The 23237-nt window shown below is 43.5% G+C and overlaps 1 protein-coding gene across 1 annotated transcript in view; it reads right to left on the bottom strand.

The window, feature by feature from the left end:
• Positions 1-23237, bottom strand: part of LOC126188774 (hemicentin-2-like) — an 862561-nt gene that overhangs the window by 256030 nt on the left and 583294 nt on the right. Inside the window, exon 4 of the mRNA XM_049930385.1 lies at positions 11898-12008. Coding sequence (XP_049786342.1) covers positions 11898-12008 — 111 coding nt within the window. The remainder of the gene's footprint in view (positions 1-11897; positions 12009-23237) is intronic.

Here is a 23237-nt window from a genome sequence, read left to right as displayed (position 1 = left end):
GCGCTGCCATCTATGTATCTGTCAAGCTGTTGTGCCAGCAGCAAGGAAAAGCTAAGCCAGTACTAAGGTTCTGAAGATGACAGATTAATTTGTCTTCAACGGTAAACTCAAATAACGAATATTTTTATTCTGAAATATACCTGGTAGTTATAACTAAACTTTCCCTATTTAAGACGTTATAACACGGAAACTAATTACAGTACGAGGACCAAACTTAGTAGCATTAATGTCAGGGACTGAAACTGAAACTCTTTTAATGAGCTGCTACGCTAAACCAATCCATTACATACTCGTAACATTAGTGCTAAAAATGTGTTCAATATGGTGCCCATCAGTGTATAGAAGAAACAGAAAGCGTAGGATTATATTTTGCAGAGCAGAACGAAGCATGTCCGTAGGTACGCTAGCTACCTGTCTTGCTGCGCTTCAGATCTACACATGTTTGTACAGGGTGTTTCAAAAATGACCGGTATATTTGAAACGGCAATAAAAACTAAACGAGCAGCGATAGAAATACACCGTTTGTTGCAATATGCTTGCGACAACAGTACATTTTCAGGCGGACAAACTTTCGAAATTACAGTAGTTACAATTTTCAACAACAGGTCCGCAGCTCGTGGTCGTGCGGTAGCGATCTCGCTTCCCGCGCCCGGGTTCCCGGGTTCGATTCCCGGCGGGGTCAGGGATTTTCTCTGCCTCGTGATGACTGGGTGTTGTGTGACGTCCTTAAGTTAGTTAGGTTTAAGTAGTTCTAAGTTCTAGGGGACTGATGACCACAGATGTTAAGTCCCATAGTGCTCAGAGCCATTTGAACCATTTTTTTTTCAACAACAGATGGCGCTGCAAGTGATGTGAAAGATATAGAAGACAACGCAGTCTGTGGGTGCGCCATTCTGTACGTCGTCTTTCTGCTGTAAGCGTGTGCTGTTCACAACGTGCAAGTGTGCTGTAGACAACATGGTTTATTCCTTAGAACAGAGGATTTTTCTGGTGTTGGAATTCCACCGCCTAGAACACAGTGTTGTTGCAACAAGACGAAGTTTTCAACGAAGGTTTAATGTAACCAAAGGACCGAAAAGCGATACAATAAAGGATCTGTTTGAAAAATTTCAACGGACTGGGAACGTGACGGATGAACGTGCTGGAAAGGTAGAGCGACCGCGTACGGCAACCACAGAGGGCAACGCGCAGCTAGTGCAGCAGGTGATCCAACAGCGGCCTCGGGTTTCCGTTCGCTGTGTTGCAGCTGCGGTCCAAATGACGCCAACGTCCACGTATCGTCTCATGCGCCAGAGTTTACACCTCTATCCATACAAAATTCAAATGCGGCAACCCCTCAGCGCCGCTACCATTGCTGCACGAGAGACATTTGCTAACGATATAGTGCACAGGATTGATGACGGCGATATGCATGTGGGCAGCATTTGGTTTACTGACGAAGCTTATTTTTACCTGGACGGCTTCGTCAATAAACAGAACTGGCGGATATGGGGAACCGAAAAGCCCCATGTTGCAGTCCCATCGTCCCTGCATCTTCAAAAAGTACTGGTCTGGGCCGCCATTTCTTCCAAAGGAATCATTGGCCCATTTTTCAGATCCGAAACGATTACTGCATCACGCTATCTGGACATTCTTCGTGAATTTGTGGCGGTACAAACTGCCTTAGACGACACTGCGAACACCTCGTGGTTTATGCAAGATGGTGCCCGGCCACATCGCACGGCCGACGTCTTTAATTTCCTGAAAGAATATTTCGATGATCGTGTGATTGCTTTGGGCTATCCGAAACATACAGGAGGCGGCGTGGATTGGCCTCCCTATTCGCCAGACATGAACCCCTGTGACTTCTTTCTGTGGGGACACTTGAAAGACGAGTGTACCGTCAGAATCCAGAAACAATTGAACAGCTGAAGCAGTACATCTCATCTGCATGTGAAGCCATTCCGCCAGACACGTTGTCAAAGGTTTTGGGTAATTTCATTCAGAGACTACGCCATATTATTGCTACGCATGGTGGATATGTGGAAAATATCGTACTATAGAGTTTCCCAGACCGCAGCGCCATCTGTTGTTGACAATTGTAACTACTGTAATTTCGAAAGTTTGTCTGCCTGAAAATGTACTGTTGTCCCAAGCATATTGCAACAAATGGTGTATTTCTATCGCTGCTCGTTTAGTTTTTATTGCCGTTTCAAATATACCGGTCATTTTTGAAACACCCTGTATGTACGCCTGGTAAACACTGTCCTTCAGATAGCCTCACAACCAGAAATTACAGGGAGTGAGACCAAGTGATTGTGCCAGCCAAGCATTTGGAAACGATCGGCTGATATTTCGATCGTTTCCAAATGTGTTTCGGAGAAGCAAGTGAACTTCACGAGCAATGTGTGGTGGTGTCCTATCTAGCATGAAAAGTATTAAGTTCTATGCGTCTCTCGTCTCTAAGGCGTGTATGACATGCTGGCGAAACATACGGCAGTAATGCTGGCCAGTCACACTGGACATTGTTGGTCTTTGATCGCCGACTTGTTCAAAAAATAATGGGCCAATAAGGAATACAGAAATACAAGTCGCTGAGGAATGAAATAAATAGGAAGTGCAGGGAAGCTAAGACGAAATGGCTGCAGGAAAAATGTGAAGACGTCGAATAAAAAATGATTGTCGGAAGGACAGACTCAGCATACAGGAAAGTCAAAACAACCTTTGGTGACATTAAAAGCAACGGTGGCAACATTAAGAGTGCAACGGGAATTCCACTGTTAAATGCAGAGGAGGGAGGAGATAGGTGCAAAGAATACATTGAAAGCCTCTATGACGGTGAGGATTTGTCTGATGTGATGTGATAGAAGAAGAAACAGGAGTCGATTTAGAAGAGATAGAGGATCCAGTATTAGAATCGGAATTTAAAAGAGCTTTGGAGGACTTACGGTCAAATAAGGCAGAAGGGATAGATAACATTCCATCAGAATTTCTAAAATCATTGAGGGATGTGGCAACAAAACGACTATTCACGTTGGTGTGTAGAATATATGAGTCTGGCAATACACCAGCTGACTTTCGGAAAAGCATCATCCACACAATTCCGAAGACGGCAAGAGCTGACAAGTGCGAGAATTATCGCACAATCAGCTTAACAGCTCATGCATCGAAGCTGCGTACAAGAATAATATACAGAAGAATGGAAATGAAAATTGAGAATGCGCTAGGTGCCGATCGGTTTGGCTTTAGGAAAAGTAAAGGGACGAGAGAGGCCATTGTGACGTTACGGCTAATAATGGAAGCAAGGCTAAAGAAAAATCAAGACACTTTAATAGGATTTGTCGACCTGGAAAAAGCGTTCGACAATATGAAATGGTGCAAGCTGTTCGAGATTCTGAAAAAAGTAAGGGTAAGCTATAGGGAGAGACAGGTCATATACAATATGTACAACAACCAAGAGGGAATAATAAGAGTGGATGATCAAGAACGAAGTGCTCGTATTAAGAAGGGTGTAAGACAAGGCTGTAGCCTTTCGCCCCTACTCTTCAATCTGTACATCGAGGAAGCAATGATGGAAATAAAAGAAAGGTTCAGGAGTGGAATTAAAATACAAGGTCAAAGGATATCAATGATACGATTCGCTGATGACATTGCTATCCTGAGTGAAAGTGAAGAAGAATTAAATAATCTGCTGAACGGAATGAACAGTCTAATGAGTACACAGTATGTTTTGAGAGTAAATCGGAGAAAGACGAAGGTAATGAGAAGTAGTAGAAATGAGAACAGCGAGAAACTTAACATCAGGATTGATAGTCACGAAGTCAATGAAGTTAAGGAATTCTGCTTCCTAGGCAGTAAGATAACCAATGACGGACGGGGCAAGGAGGACATCAAAAGCATACTCGCTATGGCTAAAAAGGCATTTCTGGCCAAGAGAAGTCTACTAATATCAAATACCGGCCTTAATTTGAGGAAGAGATTTCTGAGGATGTACGGCTGGAGCACAGCATTGTATGGTAGTGAAACATGGACTGTGGGATATCCGAAACAGAAGAGAATCGAAGCATTTGAGACGTGGTGCTATAGACGAATGTTGAAAATTAGGTGGAGTGATAAGGTAATGAATGAGGAGGTTCTACGCAGAATCGGAGAGGAAAGGAATATGTGGAAAACACTGATAAGGAGCAAGGACAGGATGATAGGACATCTGCTAAGACATGAGGGAATGACTTCCATGGTACTAGAGGGAGCTGTAGAGGGCAAAACCTGTAGAGGAAGACAGAGATTGGAATACGTCAAGCAAATAATTGAGGACGTAGGTTGCAAGTGCTACTCTGAGATGAAGAGGTTAGCACAGGAAAGGAATTTGTGCGGGCCGCATCAAACCAGTCAGTAGACTGATGACCAAAAAAAAAAAGGAACGAAGCCGTGGACCCACACAACACGGTGACACCTTCCCCGTTTATAGGAATGCGTCACAGCGACTGGAGGTGAAGATCCGCACACTCAGCAATCCTGTGTGTTCACCTCACCCGCCAGAGAGAAATGAGTCTCGTCTGCCCATAGGATGGTCCAGGGCCAGCTCTCATCAACTTCAATCCTTGTGAGAAAGTGGACAGCGAGGTCAACACGGCGTTGTGCGCCCTGTGGTGCAAGCTGCTGTACGATAAGGACCTTGCACAGATACCATTTGAGAATGGTTCTAAGCGCCTGCCTTGCAACGGACCACAGGACTTCAACTTGGTGAGACAGCAGGCGCACTGTAAGAAGAGTGGTAAATGTGTGTGGCTTTGTCTGCCATTGCAACAGCAATTCCATAAACCACCTGTGTCGTCTGTCTCTTCCTGGAGCGATGTCCAGTCCTCCAGTTGATTCGAACGAAGCCGTCCAGGTAAAAATAAGCTTCGTCAGTAAACCAAATGCTGCCCACATGCATATCGCCGTCATCAATCCTGTGCACTATATCGTTAGCGAATGTCTCTCGTTCAGCAATGGTAGCGGCGCTGAGGGGTTGCCGCGTTTGGATTTTGTATGGATAGAGGTGTAAACTCTGGCGCATGAGACGATACGTGGACGTTGGCGTCATTTGGACCGCAGCTGCAATACGGCGAACGGAAACCCGAGGCCGCTGTTGGATCACCTGCTGCACTAGCTGCGCGTTGCCCTCTGTGGTTGCCGTACGCGGTCGCCCTACCTTTCCAGCACGTTCATCCGTCACGTTCCCAGTCCGTTGAAATTTTTCAAACAGATCCTTTATTGTATCGCTTTTCGGTCCTTTGGTTACATTAAACCTCCGTTGAAAGCTTCGTCTTGTTGCAACAACACTGTGTTCTAGGCGGTGGAATTCCAACACCAGAAAAATCCTCTGTTCTAAGGAATAAACCATGTTGTCTACAGCACACTTGCACGTTGTGAACAGCACACGCTTACAGCAGAAAGACGACGTACAGAATGGCGCACCCACAGACTGCGTTGTCTTCTATATCTTTCACATCACTTGCAGCGCCATCTGTTGTTGAAAATTGTAACTACTGTAATTTCGAAAGTTTGTCTGCCTGAAAATGTACTGTTGTCCCAAGCATATTGCAACAAACGGCGTATTTCTATCGCTGCTCGTTTAGTTTTTATTGCCGTTTCAAATATACCGGTCATGTTTGAAACACCCTGTATATATATATATATATATATATATATATATATATATATATATATATATAATCACAGCTGACGAATATTATAGTCACGAATAAAATGGTAAATAACAAATGTCATATGTATCTAGAATAGGCCAAGAACAACATGTCCTTCGCACATTCTTCCAGAATAAATGCAATAGATAATTAGTAGAAGAACACCTAATGAAAAGACAAACTAACTACATTTTATCAAGTGAAGAAGACAGGTCTAAACTCATTCACAACTTCAATATACCATATATTCTGAAGGTTCAAGGAGAAACATAGGTAAAAAGTTCCAAAGGAACAATGAGCGAAGGTGGGAAGATGTAACTGATAATTATGATAATTTATCTAAGAATATGCATGCATACGTGATCAAGTAAGAGTGTCAACATTTCAGAAAATAAGGAACGTGTATACAGAGACGAAATTGTCTTTTATATAATAAACTTAGCAAAAGTAGTTATGGCAACAGCACACTTCATGATAGATACAACGAAAGAAAAAAAAACAACAACGTAATCTCAGTCAGATCGAGAGAGCTGTCATGAATATACGATATTATCATTATGATTGGATGCACTGAATCAATCAGAGCTGTTGATGCGTTTGAGGCAGTTTATGTTAGAAAAGAAATGTACCTGAGCACATTGTAGTCAAAGGTGTTGAGCGATCTGATTTAGTAGCAAAGGGATTCCAAAGGAGTTACAAAATTTAAAAACGTCACTCGTAAACCGTTTCGCTGTTGAATTAGGATGTTATAAGTCAATGTGGGTGAATGAAACAACAGTCCACAGACGATCAAAGTGACGACCCAGATGTGACGACATTCTTTCTCGTCATCGGAGGGAGAGGATGAAATTACAGTTACTTCCCTCCAGATAGTGCGCAGTTCTCTCCGACATGGCATTTTCTTTTGGAGAATGATCTACCTATGTCTGGGTCTTGTGGCTTAACTTATTTTAAAAATCACATTTTAACAAGTAGCGTTATATGCGCTGGCTAGTAGATTTCACTAGGAATCCAGCGTCTTTCTTTGTTAACGATGAGGAGAGTGTCTCTGTGTATAAATGTTTGAAGAGGTCTGTAATATATCACCATATTAGTTTACTGGATACTTATGAATAGCAAAAATCGCGGTGTCACACTGTCCACAACCGTATCCTCTCCATTTAAGCCAGCCGTAGATTACAGAGCATTCTGAGGAACATAAATACAATAAGGGAACCAAGCATCATGGGCCGTATTATTATTTTTCTTGTGTGGATTTACGATAATCAGCTAGAAAGTATTGTACACATTTTCTCGAACCGATGTGGTTTTGAAGAGAGCACGGATGAACTAAATGATTCCATCAAACGGTCATACGAATATGATTTGATACACTGAATTAATCAAAACCATTCCTGTGTATGAGACATTTAACGTTAGCAAATAACTGTACTTGGGCACATTGTAGTCAAGTGTAATGAGAAATATGATTGAATAGATCCAACCATTACATCTTCTAGATCTCGGGACCGCATTTTACTGAGAGTCACCTGAAAGGTATTGCGTAAGGATAATATCCTAGAAGCCCATGAGCAGTGAATCGAAATCTTCCATTGGAGAAAGTGGACATATGTACGAACTTTATAGAGCAGCTTAACATGCTGTCCTACGCTAAGGTCATTACGCAACGTCAGTGACGGGTTGTCGGAAACGAGTACATGTACCGCGTATCTTACAGACACTGTTTTGCTGTGCAACGGATAACAGGTACCATCACACTGTGGAAGTGAAATGGCGTGGCAGATAGAAACATGTTCCAGTGCTGACGTACCCGAAGCAATATGATTCATGTGGACAAAAGGTCTAAATTGTACAAAAATTCGCCATCAAATGGTGGTGTTGTGTGGACCGAATCAAATGTCACACCCTGCCGCAGTGAGATGGTGTCAGTATTTTCATCAAGGCCGCAGAGACGCAGAAGATTCTGATCAGCCGTAAAATCCACATGATGCACCAGGCGATTTCTATGTTTCCCGCAGTCTGAAACATTATCTGGGTGAAACAGTGTTTCCCAAGAAGACTCAACAATTTTCGAATGTCTTCGTGACTATGTAGCGAATTTGTATCGTCGATCAGCTGAACGACGGTTGGAACATTCCGACCGTTGCTTACTCAGACTTGGTGACTATGTTGAAAAATAGTGCGATGTCTCCATGACGCTGTGAAGCGTAGTTCAGCATTGAGTAAATGTTTCTTGGTCTCCCATGAATATTTGTAATTTATTTTTCAGGTACGTGATTGGTTTTTAGTACGGGTACTACAGACCACGATTTTGGGCGCCAAGGAGCGTATTTTCGACATTTTGCCATTTTAATTTCCTAGATATTTTTCGGAAATGAAATAGAAAGTACCGCATTACATATTCCGCGCCTTGCTTATTTCTGATATGGTTCGTTCGACGCACAAGTACAATTACCTGTCAAGTCTTAAAAGCTAAGTGCGTGAACTCGAACCCTCAGAACCCAACGAAAATGATCTTAGAACCTAATTCGCTCAGCCAGAAACAGTAGTATGATCCATTCACATGCCAAACTGCACCTCTACCGACGAGAGAATGATCTTTTATTCAAGGCCTGAGAGAGGAACTGCGGTAACGCTGAGGAACTAAATATCGATATAATCCTGGCCGGATCCAGAAAATTTTTTCATACAAGCAACTTATCATTTGGCACCCGGTCTCCCCCCTTTACGCTTGCACGCTTTCAACCGCGTCACATTTCCCTACTAACTGTAATAAGCACTGTACACAAATCTTGCAGATGGGTGCATGTATCAGCTTGGCGCCCCAAGTGACGGCTTGTGTCGCTTGGGTACGTAAACCGGCGAGGATATAATAGGGCCAAAAACACACCAATGGAGACTAAATACACTCCTGGAAATTGAAATAAGAACACCGTGAATTCATTGTCCCAGGAAGGGGAAACTTTATTGACACATTCCTGGGGTCAGATACATCACATGATCACACTGACAGAACCACAGGCACATAGACACAGGCAACAGAGCATGCACAATGTCGGCACTAGTACAGTGTATATCCACCTTTCGCAGCAATGCAGGCTGCTATTCGCCCATGGAGACGATCGTAGAGCTGCTGGATGTAGTCCTGTGGAACGGCTTGCCATGCCATTTCCACCTGGCGCCTCAGTTGGACCAGCGTTCGTGCTGGACGTGCAGACCGCGTGAGACGACGCTTCATCCAGTCCCAAACATGCTCAATGGGGGACAGATCCGGAGATCTTGCTGGCCAGGGTAGTTGACTTACACCTTCTAGAGCACGTTGGGTGGCACGGGATACATGCGAACGTGCATTGTCCTGTTGGAACAGCAAGTTCCCTTGCCGGTCTAGGAATGGTAGAACGATGGGTTCGATGACGCTTCGGATGTACCGCGCACTATTCAGTGTCCCCTCGACGATCACCAGTGGTGTACGGCCAGTGTAGGAGATCGCTCCCCACACCATGATGCCGGGTGTTGGCCCTGTGTGCCTCGGTCGTATGCAGTCCTGATTGTGGCGCTCACCTGCACGGCGCCAAACACGCATACGACCATCATTGGCACCAAGGCAGAAGCGACTCTCATCGCTGAAGACGACACGTCTCCATTCGTCCCTCCATTCACGCCTGTCGCGACACCACTGGAGGCGGGCTGCACGATGTTGGGGCGTGAGCGGAAGACGGCCTAACGGTGTGCGGGACCGTAGCCCAGCTTCATGGAGACGGTTGCGAATGGTCCTCGCCGATACCCTAGGAGCAACAGTGTCCCTAATTTGCTGGGATGTGGCGGTGCGGTCCCCTGCGGCACTCCGTAGGATCCTACGGTCTTGGCGTGCATCCGTGCGTCGCTGCGGTCCAGTCCCAGGTCGACGGGCACGTGCACCTTCCGCCTTCCACTGGCGACAACATCGATGTACTGTGGAGACCTCACGCCCCACGTGTTGAGCAATTCGGCGGTACGTCCACCCGGCCTCCCGCATGCCCACTATACGCCCTCGCTCAAAGTCCGTCAACTGCACATACGGTTCACGTCCACGCTGTCGCGGCATGCTACCAGTGTTAAAGACTGCGATGGAGCTCCGTATGCCACGGCAAACTGGCTGACACTGATGGCGGCGGTGCACAAATGCTGCGCAGCTAGCGCCATTCGACGGCCAACACCGCGGTTCCTGGTGTGTCCGCTGTGCCGTGCGTGTGATCATTGCTTGTACAGCCCTCTCGCAGTGTCCGGAGCAAGTATGGTGGGTCTGACACACCGGTGTCAATGTGTTCTTTTTTCCATTTCCAGGAGTGTATTTCTAAACTCTTGATGCGTGCTTCTATATTCAATATAAGCTCTACTTATACATCTAGCGGAGGGTACACTGTACCCCTATTAGCCATTTCCCTTGCTGTTCCATTTGCAAATAGAGCAAGGAGGAAATGACTATTACATGACTTCGTATGAGGCCTAATTTCTCGCATGTTATCTTCGTGGTCCTTACACGCACTGTATATTGGCGGCAGCACGATCGTTTGACAATGAGCTTCAAATGTCGGTTCCCTAAATTTTCTCAATAGTATCTCTCGAGAGGAGGGTCGACTTCCGTCGAGGGATTCCCATTTGAGTTCCGAAAGCATCTCCGTAACACTTACGTGTAGTTCGAACCTACCAGTAGCAAATCTAACAACCCGCCTCTGAATTGCTTTGGTGTCTTCCATCAAGCTGACCTGGTACGGATCCCAAATACTCGAGCAGTACTGAAGAACAGGTCGCACCCGCGTCCTATATAGAGTCTCCTTTACAAGTGCACCACTCTTTGCAAAAATGCCCCCAATAAACAAAAGTCGACAACCGCCTTTCCTAGGATCATCCTCAGATGCTCGTTCCATTTCATATCGTTTTGCAATGTTACGCCCAGGTATTTAAAAGTTGTGATTATGTCAAGCAGGTCACTAATAATACCGTATCCGAACGTTACAGGTTTGACTTACCTACTCATCCACATCAACTGACATCCTACCACATTTGGAACTAGCTCTCACTCATTACACCAACTATAAATTGTACCTTCCTGCAGTCTCTCAACTTCGACACCTTATTGTACACCACGGCATTATCTTCCAGCAACCGGAGATTGCTGCCCACCCTGTTCGCCAAATCATTTATGTACATAGAGAACCACATCAATGTAATCTTGGGAAAAGGCAATTATGACTTTGATTTACCGGTATCATCGTTTGAAAATGTAGTTAACAAGACGTCTAGTATTAGACTGCTTGAATTCAGAAGGCATACTGAATACGAAAACTTGGCTCTAGTCACATGAAATTACTGTTCTGTTTCACATCGCTTTGACAACTTCATCGAAAAACCACACCTGCACTTTGAAGAATGAAAAAGTGTGACACTCTGTCATTTCAGTTGGAAAAGAATGTTGGTCAAATAGTGTGATTACTTTAAGCGGGGCAAAATGTAGCAGTTTAAAAAGATGTTCAAATGTGTGTGAAGTCTTACGGGACTTAACTGCTGAGGTAATCAGTCCCTAAGCTTACACACTACTTAACCTAAATTATCCTAAGCACAAACAGACGCACCCATGCCCGAGGGAGGACTCAAACCTCCGCCGGGACCAGCCGCACGGTCCATGACTGCAGAAAATGTAGCAGTAAATGATGAGAATGTACTATGTGTGTTTTGTTCTGATCATATCTAGACTTTTTCTCTGGATCACGGGGTACCGGGTTCGATTCCCGACCGAGTCGGGGATTTTCTCCACCCGAGGACTGGGTGTTTAGTTTGTCCTCATCGTTTCATCATAATTCAGGAGAATGGCGAGAGTGTATTGTGTAAAGATCGGGAATTTGTTCGGACGCTGATAACCACGCTGCTGAGCGCCCCATAAATCAAAATCATAATATCATTTTCACTTTTTCTTTGCATTACCGAATTTCTTCTCTTACACCTTGAATTGGTGGTTTTGCAAATGTCTCTCGTGGTAAGACGTTCAGTTTTTCATGCGAAAGTCTCATGGCACTGTTTCAGGGATGTGCGATTTATATTCTAAGTACGTTTTCGTGCAGCACGAGCGTTCTAGGTCACGCACTTCCTTCGTTACGTACGACAAGTAGCGGGAAATCCGTCACTCAGTTGGGGGAAACCAGCGTCTTAGCATGTGGAAACAGCGAGAGGGCCGAGCAGGCCGAGACTCACCTCCGCGCACCTCGCAGGTTAGTACCAGGTCGTTGCCCTCCAGTAGGCCGCTGACCGCGCCCACCACCTCTCGGCCAGAGCTGTCGTACACCAACAGTTGGTGGGGCGGCACTGCAACAGTAACGTCACCGTGTGCTGAAACACTGCATGGCGTGGCGAGCAGCTGCACAGCAAACAGAAACTTTATTTTGAATTTTTAGTTTTTTTCTTAACGACTGTTTTCTCTTAACAATTGAAATCAAGTACAGATAAAGGTGGCTAATATTGGGTATGTACAAGAACCAAGGTAGATAGATACGAATGGAAGTTGAAGGGAGCAGTTCTCGGACTGAAAAATGGGTTAGAAAGTCTTCCTCATTTACTCTAGCCAACATCGCAGAAGCAGTAGCGCAAATAAAACAAACGATCAGGAGTTGGCTTAATATTAAGGGCAAGAGATATCGGTGATAAGATTCGCACGTGACACTCCTGTCCTCAGTGGGAGTGAAGGAGTGTTACATGACCTGTTGCGCCGAATATGGGTTGAGATTAAAGTATTACGAATGTATTGAGGAGCTGTAGATAAGAGAGTAGTAACTTAGCCTCAAAGCTGGGGACCACCTAGTAGACCAAGTGTAGGAGTTCCACTACCTCGGAAACAAAACAGCGTATGACAGACGAAGCAAGAGGTTTCCTGGTGCTTACATGGTCCTCAATTTGACGAATAATTTTCTGAGTCCATGCGCCTCGAGCACAGTATTGTGTAGTAGCGGATGGTGGACCGTGGGGAAACAGCAAAAGAAGAAGCGTTTGATATGAGGAGTTATAAGCGTGATCTGGAAATTAATTAAGAAGGTTAGGTAATAAATTTGAAGGTTCACCATACAGCCAGCGAGTAATACTTTAGGTGGAAATAGTGACTACAGGAAAGGATAGGACGCGTGTAAATATGTAAGGATACGATGGTGGTGGAATACTGTATTTAGATTACGTGTAACAAACAATTGAGGATGATGAGTACAGGTGCTGCTATGAAATGAATATTTTTGCATATGAGAGGAAGTCGTGGTGGCCACATCCAACCAGGCAGAAGACTAGAGAAGAGTGAAAGATTGCGGAATGACTGCATTTAAAGACTAGGGCGTCTTAATGGTTAGCAATGGAACCACAAAGCAATGTAACCTTCTCATTCGTTAATTTTTACACCATCATGAAAAATGTTACATAGCTGCTTCTACTTGTGTGTTTAATCTCTCACTGGCACAGTAATCCTTCAGTTTTGTGATCAGTTCTGTGCTCGTGATGTTGACATGACATTCAGTTACTTTGCAAACATCAATACCTACATTATCCTTATCACTGTTACAATGGCTTAAATGGACACAGCTTTTGTGACCTTATTAGACGGTGGTGAGTCTAAGAGTGTGCCTTTTGTAATACACTAAAAAAATCTTTTCTTGGTTTTCTAGGCAATTTTCAATAACAATTGCTTTTCACTGGTTTTTCGAAATGTTTTACGTGAATACTGTGATGATGATATGAATAATGCTAATCACGTTCTGTCAAATTTTACTAGCTATATTACGTTAGCAAATTTCAGTTAAGATACTTGCTGGCAGACTCACGACCCGTCCCTACCACCTTTACTTCCGCCATTACGTTGTCTCCTTCCTTCCAAACTGGTGGAAGTAAAGCCATGAGGATGGGCTCTGAGTATTGCGTAGGTACCACAGTTGGTAGAGCACTTGCCTGCGCAAGGCAAAGATCCCGAGTTATAGTGTCGGTCCCACACACTTTTAATCTGCCTGGAAGTTTCAATCTGCTCCCAGTCCCCTTTAGAATGAAAATCTCGTTCTGTAAACGTTAGGGTTACTTTTACGTTGTTGAATGTTACAATTAAACGGAAATAAGTGATATTGACTACATGATCACACTTTTTGTTTGAGTAATCATGTTAGTATCAGTGATTAACAATAGTAGGCAAACTAAATAATTTGACATAGACTGCTCGTTTCACACATGGGATTGTTTGCACATAGTGACACTCCGGTGGTGTTACCTGAAAACGAAGCCAGTTACATGATGAAATACTGTGCTCGTTACGCTACTTCAAACAGAGTTCAGTCCGTCTTCTTTCTGTATTACGCGGGGGGCTGGATATGAGGATTTAATGTCAAAAATAGTAGTAAACCAGAGTGAATCTCTGTAGCATTAGTTGATGGCTTCGACACGATTTTTTTTTTAGTTTAACAACCTGTGGAGCATGGCTTATGGAAAATGTAACTAATTTAAGTATCATAAGTTTGCACCTCTTTCAACGCAGTGGATGCAATAAAATATTGTACACAATGCAAAATTTCTCAGATATTACAACCGGAGACCGAAGTTACGGCGCAATCTCTATACGTTCCAGTCCTTCATCCACGCTCGTACATTCCGAGCTAGCGGGGAACCAACTACGTAAATAAAAATGTTGTGCCTCTGAATTGCTCAGTGAATAAGGGTAGTTCACGCTAGGGACGAACTTGGTTTCGAGTCCTATTTCTGCATGAAGATTTAATCTCTACGGGCTCAAAACGAATTCATGGGCTAAGGATGAAAGAAGAAATATTAAGATGTAACGACCTATGGATGAAAAGATCTATAGCGATGGGGCAAAATTTCACACAACACTTAGGGAAAGAATTTACAGCGCAGCTAAGCTTTCGGCCTAAGCTGTTGGTGGAAAAGATATTACTCGTAAACTGGGATGGCGGGACCGAGATATGAAGCCACGTCCTCCTGATGGCGAGTCCAGTGTCATATTGACTATACAAATATTTTGTTAATTTGCAGTGTACGAAAGGTATAGTCGTCCTGAACTAGAATCCTGGTTTCAACACAGCAGTGTTTCTATCGGAGGCTATATACCATCCGTTACTATATACGCCTGAACCTACTTACCTACTATTACAGGGAGACCTACAGGTCAACGAGGACTCAGGTTTGTTGAATAATTAATTTAGAACAATCTTATCAATGATACTTTCACTGAATAAAAGGAAACAATTTTGGTTAGATACTTTCAAGGTATCAAACACACTGACGATGATAGAAGCAAAGAGGATTTAAATTGTAGACTAGCAGTAACAAAAGAAGTTTCTCTGACAAAAAAGAATGTAAAATTTATCTTTTAGTTAAAATTTGAGTGAGGCGTTACGTGGAAGTAGGAAAACGTGCACGATAAATAGCAGGTAGTTTTCCCATTTCCCATTCCATAGTGATAGGCTGATACAGCAATCGATTTAAAAGTGTTCCAGACCAAAAACGGCCTCGTTTGCGACAGAGACCCTTTCTGTTCTGAAAGAATAGTAGCTGTTGATATAGGCAGCTGCATCGAGATGCAAGACATTAAATGGACAAATCGGATAAATTTTTAAGTGTTAAGAATAAATCTCCATGGGACAAACCGTATCAAAAGTAGGTTGATAACACATCCTAAACATTATACACCAATGGTGGAGTTACGTAACACTTATACATAATAACGCAAAATAATCGCAACACCAAAAAAAGTAATAAAAGTCGAGTAATGAAATTTAGCGAATACTTTCGTCTCGGTAACATATTTAACTCATGAACATCGCAAGATCGCTGGTTAATGTAAGGGCGAGATAAGCCTGGCTAATGTAAGGGCGAGATAAGCCAACGCAAATGTGAAATCCTGGCGCATTAATAACCGGTGCTACAGCCAGAATGTTGAATGCAAGCTTGAAAACGCGCATGCATTATGCTGTAGAGGTGCCGGATGTCGGTTTATGGGATGGCGTACCATGCATGTTGCACTTGGTCGCTTAATACAGGGGCGGTTAGTGGTGGTTGTGGATGAGGTTGTAGCTGTCGTCCGATGATGTCAATTTAAGACTAATCTGATGATCGAGCGGACCGAGGAAACATGTTGACACTATGTAGAGCATGTTCGCTTACAACAGTGGTATGTGGGCCAGCTTAAACCTGTTGGAAAACGCCCCCTTGAATGCTGTTCACGAATTTTAGCACAATAGGTCGTATCACCAGAATGACGTACAAATTTACTGTCAGGGTGAGTGGAATAACCACAAGAGTGTCCCTGGTGTCCCATGAAATCACACCCCAGACGATAACTCCAGTGTGGGCCTAGTTTGTCTACATGCGGACAAGTTGGTTACAGGTCCTCATCTGACGTCCTTCTAACCAACATACAGCCATCACGCGCACCAAGCAGAAGCAGCTTTAAATAGAAAACATAACAGACCACAGCCCCGTCCTCCCAGAGCTATAGCTTGACACCAATGAAGTAGCAAATGGCAGAGATTTGCGGTCAGTGGAATGCACGCTACAGTGCATCTGGCTTGGAGCTGACCTTAAAGTAACAGATTTGTGACAGTTCGTTCTGTCACTGTGGTGCCAACTGCTGCTCCCTCTTGGTCTTCCCTCTTGGTAATGCCACATGGGCATCCGGAGCCCGGTCGTCTTGCGACACTACCTTCTCGTGACAATCGCTGGCAGCAGTCATGTACAGTGGCTGCATTCCATCCATGTCTTTCCGCAGTATCGGATAAGGAAAGCCCAGCTTCTCATAGTCCTGTGACAAGTTCTCGTTCAAACTTACTGAGTTGGAAGTAATGGCATCTTTGTTGCCTTAAAGGCATTCTTGACTATCATCAGCTCAAGACTTCCAGTGTGAAAGGTAACAAATGCTCACAATCGCCACAGCGTGTATTTAAAGGAAACCTGATTTGCATCTTCATAACGACACTACTAGTGCTACTCTGATCCGACAAGCGCGAATAAATGCTGGCAACATCTTTCAGTTATAGAAATACGCCTACCAATTTTAGTTTGTCACAAAACTGCTTGCTCTTACAATTTTTATTCGTAATGTAAGTAGGCTTTTTAGGTTCTTATATTGGTAACGACGCCGCCACGTAGCGCTCTCTGTATGAAAATCACTGGCTGTGCTGTGTGCAGTCTGTGGCTAGTTTGCATTGTTGTCTGCCATTGTAGTGTTGGGCAGATGGACGTGAACAGCGCGTAGCGTTGCGCAGTTGGAGGTGAGCCGCCAGCAGTGGTGGATGTGGGGAGAGAGATGGCGGAGTTTTGAAATTTGTAAGACTGGATGTCATGAACTGCTATATACATTATGACTTTTGAACACTATTGAGGTAAATACATTGTTTTGTTCTCTATCAAAATCATTCGTTTGCCAACTATGCCTATCAGTAGTTAGTGCCTTCAGTAGTTTGAATCTTTTATTTAGCTGGCAGTAGTGGCGCTCACTGTATTGCAGTAGTTCGAGTAACGAAGATTTTTGGTGAGGTAAGTGATTTGTGAAAGGTATAGGTTAATGTTAGTCAGGGCCATCCTTTTGTAGGGATTTTTGAAAGTCAGATTGCGTTGCGCTAAAATATTGTGTGTCAGTTTAAGCACAGTCTTGTATAATTGTTCTAAGGGGACGTTTCAGTAAGCGTATCTAAACACCAAACACTAGCTGTATTACGAAATCGAGAAGAAGATGAACGGAAATTGGTATGTTAATGAGAGGACAGGTGTCTAATACGAAAATTACGGCATATGATGCGATGACCAAACCAATTCAAAATGACTTTGAGGAGATGTGGGAAAGTAAACTCAAAATATGAAAAGGGAAAACATTGGAAATTAAAGGCGTACAAAGAAATTGATAGGGAAACAAATTCCGTTTCGTCTGTATAGATGTCAGATAATACAGTAACTAACAACAGAAAGACACGTTTATAAGTTTTCAAATAATGGGTTAGCATACCTCATTAGATGATCAATTTAAATGAAATCGAAGTCATTCTTGCTTTAAGGTGATATGAGTTCTAAAACGTTAATCGATAAAAGAACAAAAGGAAGGCACATATATACAGTAGTACAACAACAATAACTGAAGATGCTGAAATATCAGTATAAAAGAGACTTGCTAAATTATCAAGAGCACAACTGGGGAAGAATTTCCCAAAACCGTAACGATGCTAGTATTATTCAAATGGTTCATATGGCTCTGAACACTATGGCACTTAACTTCTGAGCTCATCAGTCCCCTAGAACTTAGAACTACTTAAATGTAACTAACCTAAGGACATCACACACATCCATGCCCGAGGCAGGATTCGAACCTGCGACCGTAGCGCTCGCGAGGTTCCAGACTGTAGCGCCTAGAACCGCTCGGCCACTCCGGCCTGCTAGTATCGTTCTGATCATACAGAGGGAGACAGAGAAGAAGCACAAAATCGTTAGCCTTTTGTTTTGCGACATACAGGACACATAATAAAATCAAGATAAAAGAATAGTTGTAAATCAAACGAAGGAACGAATTGACTTCGGAAGTTAATTGAACATTTACGAGGTGAACGAAATTATAGAACCGAGGTACAGCATAAATTGCCACCTTGTGTCGTACTTATAGATTTTGGCAATATTTACATCAAGACATAGTACGCAATAACACGTATTTATTCATCAATGCCAAATCTTTCGTTACACCTACTCAGGCAAGTAAGACATTCAGAATTGAAAGAGGAATTATTCAAGGATACCGAAAATTTCAATCCTGTTCATAGTAACCACAGACAAATTTTTGAAATTCTTAAACTGAGAGCAATAAAAAGAAATTAAGAGAAAGTCGCTGCATGATTTTTATGCTGCTTATGATATCGTTCGGTTTGTCTCTACTAAGAATATACTTCAGCAACATATACAAGGACAAGACAGGGTATGTTTCAAAGCAAGTTTAATCTAGCGACACACACGACGAAAAGAAAATTATACATATTAACAACGATGTGATGGAACCAGTTGGTTCAATTCTGGATTCAGGCAGCAGAGGAAAACAACTATATGGTCAGTGTAAGAAGTGTGTGATAGAACAATATCTGTGTCGTGTGCTTTTGGTAAACAATAAAGTGTTATCAAAGCTATGAGTCGATGTGACTGATTCGGAAAGTTTACAGTCAGTTGAATCATCAGTTTTGACACATGACAGTGACACATAGACTTTAGCGATGAAAAGCGTTCGTAAACTAACGATTGGTGATCTACCAATGAAGAAACTGATTAGATAATAGACTGGAGTGAAAGTGGTTACTATGACTAACGAGTACAAAGTGAATCTAGATCGGTTAGGTTGCTACATACAAGGAAGACAAATCCTCTGCGACACAGGTAACATTTAAGGACTGAAAATCAGGAAGGATAGCAAATATACTTTACTTATTGTGGGTATACGACATAGTAGGTGGAATACGTGCTTAAAATCGTAGGTAATTTATTTCGTGTGACTCAATGCCCCCCCCCTCCCCGATTACATCTCTTACAATAATTGGACGTAACTGCAGAGACTTGCGTGTCCCTAAGCTAACCCATTTATCTCACTGGGGAAAAGGAAAAAGACTTTGACGTGAAATCCAAATCTTGTATCATTCCTAACGACTCCCTACATCATTGAGAGACGAAGAGTAAATTACAGACTGAAAATTGCCGTTGTCCGGATTGAGTCATGTGACCTCCCCGTTCCCAGTCACGCACTTTACTACATATTTTGTGCACGTGCCCTTTCGCCTTTTTATGTTGACTCAATGCGCAGCTACAAATAGCTAGAAAACAAGACATATGTCTAAAAGTGGGGCTATTTTTTTCTCCTCGTATGCAATAGAGAACAAAATTGGCGGAACAGCCTTAGAAAGATAGAAACGGAAAATGATAGGGCGCCACAAGATCTCTATTAGATAAAGGCCACACCCGGTGACCACCGTAAACGCGAGTTTAGTATGCTAGCAAAACCCTGCCGATAACGATGCACTTGCGGGGCGTCCCAGTATACGATATGCACGTATTGCTGAAACGTCAAAAAATCATCTCCACTCGCCCCTCCACATACACCCAGCAGCAACAACAAAATTTACAAAACAAGCAATTGACCAATTCACGGCACCAATCTTCGACTTCAGAAAGATGGGGAATCCGAATGCAGGATAATGTTGGCGATGTAAGCAGTGGTAGAAGTCCTGGTGAGGCAAGCAAGGTGATTCCGCAACCAGAGCCAGTTCGCACGAAGTCAACTGATCGTATCAGCTGAGGAGAGCTCCGCCTACCGTCCTCCAACGAAGCCATGGGTCTGAAGGTGATTATATAAATATAACCGAAACCGGTCACCTATGTTACTGAGACATAAGTGTTGTGATCAAGACTGAACTTTAGTTAAAATATAACAATCTATTGATCACTGTATTCAAAAAAATGTTTACCAAAATTGTACAAAGACAATATTAGTCAATAACTTAACGGACAATGGGTGTACGACATCAGAAAACATAGATTATCATTAGGATACTGGAGGCTGTAGTGTGGAATTTTCTAGCAACGAATTTGAGGTGTTTGATAACTTTGTGGGATCCACCCTGTAAGGAGAGGAGGAATCTAAACGAAATTTCACGGGTTGAGAAGGTATGTGACCTTATTTTGGTGATTTGAAAATTGAAGTAAATTTACAAAGAACTTGATTAGTATGAGCGCACTTATGAGTATGGCGCACCACCTCTGGGCAGGATGGATGCATTGATTCGGTTGGGAAGAGTGACACAAAGCCCCTCATGAGACAAACTGGCACTGCCCTTGCAACTCGTCCATGATATTTTGCGAACTAGCAGTTGTAGTCCCTCATGAGGCAAGCTGACTCTTCTTTTGTAATGGTTCTTGATGTCCTGGGAACTGACAAAAGGACACGGTTGACGTTAGTGGCGGTTCGGGACATGTTCCATCGGGGACTGATCTATGGACGGGGAGGGCTTGCTTGCCACAGCAGTACCTCAAATCACGCAGACATTTCATAGCGACACGTGCAGTGTGTGGATGGGGACTGTCGGGTTGAATAAAGCCTTGGTGTACAAGAGTAGTCCAACATCAAGCCACTTTCGCTTTCGAATGCCCCACAAATCTGGATGTTGCACGATTCGACCAGCCGACCAAATGAAGATCCACGATGCGGTTCCTTTTAAGTCCAACATCAAGCCACTTTCGCTTTCGAATGCCCCACAAATCTGGATGTTGCACGATTTGACCTGCCGACCAAATGGAGATCCACGATGCGGTTCCTTTTAAACTGTCAATTGCTGATAACTGTGTATGTCCACGTCGTTCACAGTCATCACTCAACATCTGATGATGTTCACATGTCACACGTACCCTACCAGGCCTTGTTGAACACTGAACACGAACAACATTAATGCTCCCTCGTGGTGTTCTACAGATTCGCCCATCATCGTCACAACTCCTTGTAGCTTTACCATAGTTCTTGGCACAGATCCACAGCTTGTTCCTCTAATGACCTCCAAATGGCCGTTGGTGGCTTAAACCGGTCATTTAGACTGAAAATTTTATATTGTTGTACCTGACAATAAAGAGAACGTTATAGTTTGGTAGACTTTGTGTAAGTTTCTCATTTTGTCGAAACAATTTAACATTTTCATTCACATTACTCCAGTGTCCTTCGTTTAGAATTCGTGAACTTATAGAACACTCTAAGTGCGGTGGCTGGTGAGTGTAGCTGAATCGATAGAAATCAAATGGCAGCGACCAATGCTGATTGTTTTATGACGATTGTTGATATCGACCAGCATATAACACATTGTTTACTGCGTCTATAGCTACGAACGCTGAAGTGTCTAGGGCTGAAATGTTGTCTCTGACTGAATTTAAAATGTTTTTATGTGTTGCCACGCAAGACGCCTTATCCCTAGAAATAGCAATGCATTTTCCATAACGGCTCCTACCTAGGGGATGGGGGTTGGGGGGGGGGGGGATGAGAATGGCACTAAATACCCAACACAAAAATATTTTAAAAAATCGTTACTTGTTGTTAACTTTTATTGACGACATCCTTTTTACACAGGTACTATGTACAGGGTGTTTCAAAAATGACCGGTATATTTGAAACGGCAATAAAAACTAAACGAGCAGCGATAGAAATACACCGTTTGTTGCAATATGCTTGGGACAACAGTACATTTTCAGGCAGACAAACTTTCGAAATTACAGTAGTTACAATTGTCAACAACAGATGGCGCTGCGGTCTGGGAAACTCTATAGTATGATATTTTCCACATATCCACCATGCGTAGCAATAATATGGCAATAATATGGCGTAGTCTCTGAATGAAATTATCCGAACGAAATTGATAACGTGTCTGGCGGAATGGCTTCACATGCAGATGAGATGTACTGCTTCAGCTGTTCAATTGTTTCTGGATTCTGGCGGTACACCTGGTCTTTCAAGTGTCCCCACAGAAAGAAGTCACAGGGGTTCATGTCTGGCGAATAGGGAGGCCAATCCACGCCGCCTCCTGTATGTTTCGGATAGCCCAAAGCAATCACATGATCATCGACATATTCATTCAGGAAATTAAAGACGTCGGCCATGCGATGTGGCCGGGCACCATCTTGCATAAACCACGAGGTGTTCGCAGTGTCGTCTAAGGCAGTTTGTACCACCACAAATTCACGAAGAATGTCCAGATAGCGTGATGCAGTAATCGTTTCGGATCTGAAAAATGGGCCAATGATTCCTTTGGAAGAAATGGCGGCCCAGACCAGTACTTTTTGAGGATGCAGGGACGATGGGACTGCAACATGGGGCTTTTCGGTTCCCCATATGCGCCAGTTCTGTTTATTGACGAAGCCGTCCAGGTAAAAATAAGCTTCGTCAGTAAACCAAATGCTGCCCACATGCATGTCGCCGTCATCAATCCTGTGCACTATATCGTTAGCGAATGTCTCTCGTGCAGCAATGGTAGCGGCCTGAGGGGTTGCCGCGTTTGAATTTTGTATGGATAGAGGTGTAAACTCTGGCGCATGAGACGATACGTGGACGTTGGCGTCATTTGGACCGCAGCTGCAACACGGCGAACGGAAACCTGAGGCCGCTGTTGGATCACCTGCTGCACTAGCTGCGCGTTGCCCTCTGTGCTTGCCGTACGCGGTCGCCCTACCTTTCCAGCACGTTCATCCGACACGTTCCCAGTCCGTTGAACTTTTTCAAACAGATCCTTTATTGTATCGCTTTTCGGTCCTTTGGTTACATTAAACCTCCGTTGAAAACTTCGTCTTGTTGCAACAACACTGTGTTCTAGGCGGTGGAATTCCAACACCAGAAAAATCCTCTGTTCTAAGGAATAAACCATGTTGTCTACAGCACACTTGCACGTTGTGAACAGCACACGCCTACAGCAGAAAGACGACGTACAGAATGGCGCACCCACAGACTGCGTTGTCTTCTATATCTTTCACATCACTTGCAGCGCCATCTGTTGTTGAAAATTGCAA

This window comes from Schistocerca cancellata, chromosome 5 (genome assembly GCF_023864275.1).
Source record: "Schistocerca cancellata isolate TAMUIC-IGC-003103 chromosome 5, iqSchCanc2.1, whole genome shotgun sequence".
NCBI lineage: Eukaryota > Metazoa > Arthropoda > Insecta > Orthoptera > Acrididae > Schistocerca > Schistocerca cancellata.
The sequence above is the reverse complement of the archived record's forward strand: the minus strand, read 5'-3'. Positions and strand labels throughout refer to the sequence as shown.